This window comes from Galeopterus variegatus, unplaced genomic scaffold (genome assembly GCF_000696425.1).
Source record: "Galeopterus variegatus unplaced genomic scaffold, G_variegatus-3.0.2 Scaffold2833, whole genome shotgun sequence".
In the NCBI taxonomy this organism is placed as follows: Eukaryota; Metazoa; Chordata; class Mammalia; order Dermoptera; family Cynocephalidae; genus Galeopterus; species Galeopterus variegatus.
In genome coordinates this window covers 80683-91457 of record NW_007728944.1, presented here as the reverse complement: position 1 = coordinate 91457, position 10775 = coordinate 80683, and the positions used below count along the sequence as shown (strand labels likewise).

Genomic DNA, 10775 nt, shown 5'->3' with positions numbered 1-10775 from the left:
AAAAAAAAAAAAAAAAAAAAAAAAAAAAAAAAAAAAAGGAAAGCATATGTCCATGGAAATATTGTACAAGAATTTCCTACTGGTTTTTTTAAAATAGTCCCAAACTGAAAACATCCCAAATTTCCACCAACAGATAAATGGATAAGCAAATTCTGGTATATTTATACACTGGAACACTACCTAATAGTAAGAAACAAACAACTGATATATGCAACAGCATCACAGACATAAATGAGTATATATTAAATGATTCCATGTATGTAAATTTCCATTATGTGACGTTTATGTAAAGTTCATGTGAACTTACAGAAAAATCTATCATGGACTCAAAGATTACTATCCAAAAACTGGGGTATGACCACAGGCTTATTTTGAAGATTGAGATAATGCATATAAAACAGCTCTGAATTCTGTAAAGCAATATACAAATGTAGACATCAATAATTCACAACAACATTTCCGGTACAGCAAGTTAATGACCTCATGAAAGAGAAGACTGCAATGGTATAGTCTGTAAAAGCCCTAAGAAAGATCACAAACTCTACAGCTTTAACTACATCTTTTAAAAACAACCAACTGCAAACTTCACTATATCCTTAAACAAAGGTTAATTATGGAGGGAAAAAAAGCAGCACCCAACTGAAAACTAGGGAACACTCTTAGAAAAGAGCAAACAAATAATACAGATAATTTATAAACTTCAGGAAAGTTAAGGTAATCAAGAGATACAAAATGCATAAGAAAAGAAAATTTGTCAACCAATACACTTAAAAGCCTTTGCTCCCACCATTATAAAATATTTATCACTTCAAACAAAGTGCATTATGTTTATTCCAATACTTTATTCCTCGTTGAAATTTTGTCAACATAAAGTGCCCTGCTCTATCACACACAAATGTGACCTTTCTTTAACAGCCTTCAGGTTGAAAATAGCCTAATAAAAATGCTACTATTTCGTTAAGTATAAACCCAAGAAGCTACTCCTGGGGAAAGTAGTCCCTATCATAAATAGCTTACCATTACAAATAACTAAATCTATGAATTTAACGTTTTAACTAACCCTATTGACAAGTATGTGCCCACTGGTAAAGTGAATCATCATAGACTATTCTGCTCTTCCTTAGCTCTCAAATGCACACCCATTTCAGGAGCTTCAGATATAGTACTGGATCCCTTTTGTCCCTGACTTTCTTGGCTTCATACTATGCCTTAATCATTTTTTTCTCTCCCAGTTCACATATGGCAATCCAACTTCAAAACATTTGTTGGCCTTGTTTTCCCCAAACATCCTAGGACACTGGTCCTGATTACCACTCAGATCTCCAAGGCACAGCATTTGTATGCACCATTCTTCCCAGTTTCAATCCTGGTTTATACCTGTTGCCTAAACATAATTAAGAATAATGCACCCTTTCAGTCTCTGAAGATTTTAGTCTGAACAACAAGTCAAATAGCCACTCTACTCAAATCACAAAAATAGATTATGAACAGTCAAACAAACACACAGTAATCACTCAAAGGCAGGCTGCTTGGCTGACTAGTTGGCTGAATGAATGTATGGACAACTATTCCAATGCCAGCTCGGGTCCCTGGAACATCCTTTTTGAACAAAAATGCAGGTTTTTATTACTTTTAAATACATTATCAAAATAAGCTAAGAGTTGCCCAGGAGAGATCATAAAGGAATCTTCTCTTAATCAATGGGTTGAAAATAAATGTACTTAGCATATTTTGTAGCACAGTAAATGATTTCTCTAAATGTTAAGGATACCTAAAAAGTATGTCCTATTAAGTGATTATTAGTCATATCTTGCTTTTAAATCATCAGTTCCTTAACCTAATCCCTTTAGAAATTATTTTTTTTAATCGGAGATAAATAGGGTTTTATTGTATCACAACGGATTTCCAAGAGACAGATGGCTCACCTATATTTAATATAATCCACTCACAAAGCAGTTATTATGACTATTATGTCATTACTTCAGTGTTGTGTCTCAATATTTGTCAAATACTGCTGATATCCACAACAACATAGATGGATCTCAAATGCATATGCCAAATGAAAGAAGCCAGACTCAAAAGGCCACCTACTGTATGAGTCCCATTTAGATGACATTCTGGAAAAAGCAAGCTTATAGGAACAGAAAACAGATCGATGGTTGCCAGAGCCCAGGGGTGAGGGAAGCTGACTTACCAAGTGACAATATAGTATACTGTCCTATAGTTCAATCACAGTGATGATTACATTATATGGGTTTGTCAAAACTACTAGAAATATACACCAAAGAGTAAATTTTACCAAATATAATTTTTAAGTTAACTTGTAGGGTTAAATATTATTTTTTAAAAAAGAAGTTTAGGTCTGAAAAAGAAAAAATAAGGCCAAAAACAACAAAATGTTCTCTTTCGCCCATAAGAAGAGAACAGAGAATACAACATGTGCAAAGAAACGACAGCCGCAACTAAAATGCTCTGACCAAGAGTGTGATGTCAGGGCTCTGGGCCAGCACTTCTTTTCTGCTTCTGCAGTGTTACTTCTCTGAACTGGACTTTCATCTCTATCAACCACAATCTTTCAAACCTTCTGAATACCTATGCTCACCCTTCGCTTTCTAACCTTGGTTTGTATCTAACGGACCATTTCACATTCATAATCCACCTTTGGCTTGGCATTCGCCCACAGGCATCAATCTATTTCTTCATTCTTAGACCTCATGTTAGACTTACAGTAATTCCCTTAATTCTTTGATTCTATTTGATTTGACTCGTCTCTCAGCTAAACTTGATCTTGTCCTCTTCCCAGCTTTCAACTGAGGTTCTTATCTACTTTGAGTTAAAACCATAAGTGCTAGCAATTTCGTCTATTCAAGTGCTTCAGAAGTGGCAAACTCTAGAAGTGGCAAACTCTAAAGCCTCCCTTGGGAGCCCATACCAGTGTTTTTTCACTCCAATAAATAAGACGTTCTTATTTTTGTCTAACCAAACTCCTGCTTATCCTTAAGTCCTACTTCATGTTTAGTTTTGTACAAAGATAGAGATAAAGCAGTCAACTTCTTCCTCACAAAAATCATGCATCTATTTTAAGACAAGTATTAAAACTACTCTTATATTCCTTCTCAGAGTAAATGCCTATCTATGATTCCTGCAACACTGTTGATTGTTTAATGTTATATTTTATATTATCTACAAACATGTCTCTGTAGATATAGTTTTTCTTCATCTTTGTAAAACCAAGTGACCAAAATAGGATACCAGAGAATAATTGACAAATTACAAATAAATACAGCACAACACCAACATGGTCAAAAAAAAGAATACCCTTTCAAAAGAAAGAGATCAGTCAACTATGTTACGGTCCCTAATACTAAGCCAGAGGACAGGAATTAAAAAAAAAAAAAAAGAAAGAAAAGAAAAGAAATCACAATCTTGGAACTTTCAAAAATTACTTCTGTAGCAGTAAGTTTGCTGTTTCCTCACAAACCAGGAGACCCCAATCTTCACTGCCCAATATTGTGCCTTTATAACCTCCCATTCCTAAGCAAGAAAAAGCTTTCCCCCACCATCACCAAAAAGGAAAAAAAAAGAAAAAAAGCTCTTGTTACTAAGAATTAACTGTACTTATCTCCCTAGTATAGGCAGGTGGCCTTCAAATGGTCTTAAACTTCGTAGCTATCTTCTCAGTTCTATTAGAGCCCATTGCTGCTAATTACTTATGCAATTGTCATAACTACTTTCTATAATCCTTTAGTTCATTTCCGGTCAAAGTATTATTCTGAGCTAGAGAAGGGGAATAAGGTTGACAAAAGATTAAGATGGAAAGCAAAGAAAGAGAATTCTATTTTTTTTTTCAATTAAACTTAGCTGATGATTTTTTCCTCCTTAATGTGAGTGAAATATTTACCTTTAAGATAATTAGGAAACTGTAAACTGTAGAATAAGACTTTTACCAAAAAAATTTAGATTAAAAAAAACAGACAAAAATACAGAAAATAGAACTAATGAGAAGAGAGGAGATAAAAAAAACCAGAAGATATATGGCAGATCATAGACAGGTTGTAATCAAAAGAAAAAGAGAAACCTGTCTCCCAAAAAGCAACAAAGTTATGGATGCAAAACATAATTTCATTTTGTTTGTGTTTCTTTTTAAAGAAAGTAATAATGTAGCTACTTGAAATTAGTTTCAGGGAATAAAGGAAAATGGATATCAGACCATCAATGTACATTGGAGAATATCAAATATTAAAGACTTTTATGACAAAGTCTTCTAGAAAATGAAGGATTGAATAAGGCATAAATAGCCATATAAAAATATCTGTAATTCAACAACACACATCAAGTTTAGATTGGTCTTCATACCTCTCTGATTATACAATGAACAGGAAGCTATACCATGAAAATACAGGAAAGAAGATGCTGTATGAGCTACTTCTACCTCCTGGACCTGTCTGGGTCATGTCAGCAGGTAGCAAAATCCTGAGGGGTTAAAGTCCACCCCATACCCAAAACCAAAATCTACTCCCACCCCACCTTGGCTCAATGGTTTTCTCCCACTGTGGTAGGGTGGTTTTGGAAAAGCTCCTCAAATGCCAGGAAACACTGTAATACAAAAAGAAAAAACAATTCATAAGTACTCATAAGTACCCAAACCTTAATATTTTGGCCTCCCTCTCAAGGAAGATTGGTATAACAGAAAAAACACTAGTCTAGGAATCAAGAAACCGAATGTAGTTTGTTTGTTCGGCATTTATTATAAGACTTTTGCTGTAATTCCAGGTGATGTGGGGGGCAGGGAGAGGGGGATGAGACACTAGTCTCTTTCTGCTAAGTGTTACTAAGCTGGTGGACTATAAGCCCGAAGCTAACAATGGCCACCTCTGTCACTGACTGGGCTGAAAATGAAGCCATCGGAGATGTTAACAGAACTAAGGGATGGAAAGAAACATTTTTGACAATTCAATCTAAGAACCTGGCTCCAGTTTTTCCTGAAGTATTTTTCCCCCTTAAGTTAGTCTGCACTGGGTTTCAGTCACTGGCAAGTAAGTCTGGCCATTACACCTAGGCTCTAATTCCACACTGAACCAGAGCAAGTCACTCTTCATCTATTGGTCTTAGTTTCCTCTTTTATGAAATAAGCTAGATCTGAGATCTTCAAAGCTTTTTTAAAGCAATGGAAATGGAGTTTTTCTTAGACAAAATCATTTTGAAATCAAAAATAAAAATGACTTTATTCACTTAAATGTATTTTTATAAGATCAAATTTACAATATCTACTTCTGACCAAAATCAGTGAGAACAATGGGCATTTAAACCTCACTTTGAGATCAAAAATTAAAATGACTCTATTACTTCAAATGTATAATATTTACTTATTAGGACCAAAATCAAAGAGAATAATGATGTTTTGATAAACACAAAACTTTAAAACTGGAGACTAATGGTAAAAGCTGAAAGCTGTTATTAGACTCTCAGGATTCAATTTTTTTCTGCATTTTATTTCAGTTGCACATTATTGAGATAAGCCTGATTCAAAACATAGTTGCAAAGTGTAAGATGTTTTCCACATCTGCCTTATCCCGTGATACCATTTAATTAAAGATGGAGAAAAGCTTTAACTTGTGCACAAAAGAAAATTAACCTGAGAGCACAAGTTTTTTTAAATGAGACTCCAACTGGTTAAAATTTAGTATATAATATAGTTAAGCATCCATGTGTGTTGGTTTTTCATGTTTTAATGATTTAAAATTCATTTAAAAATTAAATCAGAACCAAATGTTTAAAGAATCTAATTAGTGCCATCACAGAACTCTAATAAAACAGATAACCTATAGTCCCTTAAAAATATTTTTCAGTCTGATTTATATATACTCACTGCCTACAGAAGATTATAATGAAGGATACATAAAAAATTCTAATTCTTTTTTAATAAGGCTGTTTTAAAGAAAAATTTCACCAATTCCTATTTATAATCTTAGGGTTATGAACACAGACAAATAAAAAAAGACTATTATAACAATCTATTCAATCTTACTGAGAACTAACTTAAAGAGTCAGATCACAGAATGTGCTATACATAAAACGTTCATTACTTAAGAGTGCCTGCTTTAAGACAGAAATGAATAACTTTCCATCTCTAACCTCAAGAAGTTAACTGTCTAGCAGAGGATACAATATATTCATTCACTTAACACTGTCTCCTCAGTGCCACCAGCCACTATGCAAGCAACTGGGACAAGACAGTGAACAAGATACAAATGATCCCTACCCTCATAAATTTAGACTTTAACCTAAACGTAGTAGATAACCAGTAAAGAGTTTGAAAAAAAGGGACTACTGTGTATGAGTAGGTTATTTTTGAATGGCTGCTGGCTACTATGTGAAAGTTACTATAAATCGGAGGGAGCAAGCCCAAAGATAGAGAGACCAGTTAGGACATACTACAATGACAACAGTGGCTACAAAGCAACAGGAACGCAAAAGAGAGAGCAACAAATGCAAAGGAAGTACAGGGAAACAAAAAAGCTTCAGGTAAGCAACGTTGCAGCTCAATCTTGGAAGACAAAGAGTAGGGCCGGCAAGTAAAGGAGGGGAATTTGTGCAATAAGATCACATGAAAGGCATGTCTGGGAAACTTCAAGTAGTTTCTCACAGGCGGTCTTGAATGAGATGAATCATAGCTGGAAAGGTAGATCAAGGAAAAGACAGTAAACAATATTTTATAACAAAGTAACACCTCCAGGACACTAAGGAGTACTTTTAAGTAGGATGTTTACATGACCAGGTTTACATTTTAGAAAGATTCTTGCAGGGACAGTTAGCCTAAAGAATACAAGAAGCCTAACCACCCAAACAAGAATGCATGCTTGCCAATAGATACACTGTCTCAAAGTCCTAATATAGTAATTTATCTTGACAACCAAATATGGTTCAACCAGATACTGTGGGCTTTAGAAACCAAGCAACTAGTACCAAGTTCAGGCCACTCTGTAGCAAATATGGCTATTAAAACAAAACAGGAGAGTCTCTGTTGATAAAACACTAAAAATATAACGATGGCAGAAGATAACTGGAGTCAAGAAGGGAATACAGCAACTAAGAAAATGGGTTAATAACAGAAACAATTTTATTTCAGGGTAAGAATATCTCTACTTGTTGCCAATAAATTAGTTGTGGTTCCTGACAAGCAGTTCAAACACCAAATTTAATCTAATACACAATACTTGGAGCAACACTTCAAGCAACCGTCGAAACAGAAATGGCAAGCTACAACAGAGGACCAACTCTACACTAGCTAGCTTCCCACTGCTTAAAAGAAAGTTCTCCCTAACTGGCTGGTCTTTGAAACACACCAACTAAACCAGGGATGGAATGGATAGGGAAGGAGTTGCTATTTCACAAAGGTTCCTGATCAGTGAACTAGACAAGTTCTTGATTCAAACATAACAATACAAATATTCAATACAATACAATAACAATTCAAACATACTGACGAATCCAATTGTTGTATTTTAAAAAAATAAATCCTACCTTTCCGGGGTCATCCTTAGATCGAGGCACTTTAAGGAAACACTTGTTCAGTGACAGATTATGTCGTATAGAATTCTGAAATTAAAGATTAAAAAATATAGGGTCAATGGAATCCAAATAACAAAACTCACCTTTAAAAGCACAATCAAAAACCTAAATATCTCCACAAATTGGAATATAATTACCAATGAAAAAAAGCTTTTAAAATAAACTTCAAATTTAAACCTTTCTGACTTTCAAATTATGAATGCTGCAAAGAGAAGTAGTTACTAGAAATGACAGCTTCTAGTAGATTCCATAATAATGTAATATAGGTAGCATTCTAAATGTTTAAGACCTTTTAATGGTGTGAGAAGATGCCTATGATGTAATGTTAAATATTAAATGCCAAATACAAAATTGTACACATATTATAACTGTGGTATATATTTTTAATTTTATTTATTCTTGGAAACAAGCCAGAATGCAAAATGTTAGAAGTTATTCAGTGTGGAACTATAGGTGATGACTCTTTTCCTCTTTCCACTTTTCTGCAAGGTCTAAATGGTCTACAAAGCACATGTATCACCACTTTTTAATCAGTCAAAAAATATTAAACAAAAAAATTTCACTGCTCTATTACAAAAGCTTATAGAAGCAATTAGGTTCTCACCTAACTGCTCACCTAAGAAACTACATAAAAAGAAACTACATAGAAAAATATTGGCTACAGAGGGCTAGGAAAAACTTCTAGGTTCCTCAATGTAGGAGGAAAGACTAACCAACTTGAGAGGCAGTAAAATGCCCTTGAGGACTGGGGAGTATGTGAAACAGGAATCTAGTCATGAATAAGTAGGACTGTACCACAATTCTTACAGAAAATACCTCAAAGTCCATTTCTTCACAATCAAATGCTCCAAAATCCATTCCCAAATGATTTTGTTTGTTCCCAAATAGCTAGGTATTTGGTGGAGAAGGGCTCCAACTGGAATGGCACCTTTGGGGTCATTTTCTGGCATAATGACTGTTTATTTTTTAATATAAAATTCAGAAGTCTAAGAATGCCTATATTAAGACCTCCCTCTCACAGGGGCAATATTGGGATTCTAAAAGTTTTTAAAAGATGACTACAGAATATAAATTCAAGCCTATCTTATTACCAAAACAGAAATTTTAAATTTATGAATGGGAATTCCACCTCTGCTTGGGACGTAAACAGCTACTAAGAATGATGCTCCCTCCCAAACAATGAGAAAATAATGGGTAAGGTTAAAAAAAAAAACCTATTTTTGAGCCACATCAGAGCCCTCAGTTTTCAAAGCAACCAGGCAAGCCACATTCCTAAGAGGAACAAGGCTATTAAAAACTGGACACAGAAACTATCTCACCTTTTGGAAGAACATGGGAAAAAGAGCAGGCCACTATTCAAGCAGGTAAGAGGAGATTAGCTAAAATTTTAAAGGCCAACCACATTAACTTTAGAGTAAAAAGGGTCTCAGACACAAGGAAAGTTCCCACTCACTCTCAAGCTCTCCTCCATACGCTTTTACCATGTGCTCAAAAGAAAGATTGAGGGTAGAATAAGAGACCAAAGAAAGTCTCCCTTAATCACACAAGCAGGAAGGAGATCACTGTCAGCAGTGGGGCAAGGAGAGACAAAGCCCACCAACGTTCCACAGATTACACCAAGAAAAAAATATAAGTTTGAGGTTGAGGCAGCAAAACCTCCAACCCACAGGACTCTGGCAAAGATTCATTGCTTCTGGGGGAAGAATGGAAACAAAACCCTTCTGACTCTAGGGAGGGATAGGAAACCCTTTCCCAGGACACAGGAAAATATGTACTGCTGCTGGAGAAAAGGTAGAAGCAAAATCCCTTTACCTCTGAGAGGGCCCAGATCCTATACTGATACCAACTATCTAGTGCCCAGGATTCTATACTGATACCATACAGAGCTCTGTTACAGCTGAGGAAAGAGCAAGAAACTCCCACCCAAAAGCAACTACAGATACAAGGCTAGTTTGCCTGAGAAAAAGAAACACTGAAAAAGCCCCACCCTCAAGTTCAAGGACCTGCATAAGAATGAGGCTGGGCCAACACAACAGAGAAAAGCCCTTGTCTCTACCAAAAACCTAGCAGTGGATAACAGCAGTCTACTAACAGGGGAGGAGCAAGAGCATTGAGAGAGAACCCCAGATGTAAAGAGGTGGGCAAAGACAACTAAAATCTAAAGAGACAAAAAAAAGTGAAAAAATACTGCAGTTCTCAAGCTCCTCACTTCAGGTACAAGGTAACAGGAGCCTACTGCTAGAGAAATGTAAAATCTTTCATGTACTGAAGGTATATGTGTAAGGATACTGTGGGCACTCAAGTGGAGGGGGAAGGGGAAAGCATTCCCTAGCAATATGGTGCCCTTCCGGGTTCTTCTCTGCAGTAGAAGCCCGCCGGTGCCAGACCTCAACCAGTCACAGGTCAAGGCTCACCTCCTGCCCAGCCCCGTCCAATCAGCTACCGCCCCGTCCACCCCCTATCCAAACCCGGAACACAGCTCCCTATAGATATACGCGCAGTCCTTGAATAAAGTGGAACTTCTCTGGCGAACTGTCAGCTCGGGTCCTGTCGTCTTATCAGCTTGGGTCCATGCACCCTTTCATTGGTGCCGAAACCCGGGAGGAGTTCACCCTGCACCAGGGGACTCCTTCCTCAGACTTCATCGGACCCCTCCACGACCCCCCCAGTACTGACGGTCCGCCCTCGTCCATTTTCTCCAACGCTGGCTTCCTTCATCCACCACCGGCTCATCCGTTAGGTAAGCCCCTTTTTTCCTTTTGTCAGGCTTGTAGATTATTTAAACCTTCACCATAATCACATTCCCCCGGCCCCGGCATTGACACGTTCCCGGCCCCGGAGGCTGAACCTCCCATTCCTCCCTCTCTCTCTTACTCCTTTTAACCTTCCTCCTACCGCAACCTGGACCTCTGCCATCCGTCAAAACCCTAGCGCGCTAGGTCCCTCCGGCTCCAGGCATCTTTGCCTCTGGGAAGTGAGGGTCTAGGTGACAACCCACACCCCAGCCCTTCCTGGGTTCATCCTTGAACCCATCTAACCTTCCTCCTACCGCATCCAGGACCCCCGCTGTCCATCAAAACCCTAGCGCGCTAGGTCCCTCCGGCTCCAGGCATCTTTGCCTCTGGGAAGTGAGGGTCTAGGTGACAACCCACACCCCAGCCCTTCCTGGGTTCATCCTTGAACCCATCTAACCTTCCTCCTAC

The 10775-nt window shown here is 37.2% G+C and overlaps 1 protein-coding gene across 4 annotated transcripts in view; it reads right to left on the bottom strand.

Moving 5' to 3' along the window:
• The window catches only part of FOXJ3 (forkhead box J3), a 141567-nt gene that overhangs the window by 65943 nt on the left and 64849 nt on the right, over positions 1–10775 (bottom strand). For all 4 annotated transcript variants that reach the window (XM_008583106.1, XM_008583109.1, XM_008583107.1 and 1 more), the window contains one exon: positions 7525–7599. In XM_008583106.1, the coding sequence (XP_008581328.1) occupies positions 7525–7599 (75 nt within the window). The remainder of the gene's footprint in view (positions 1–7524; positions 7600–10775) is intronic.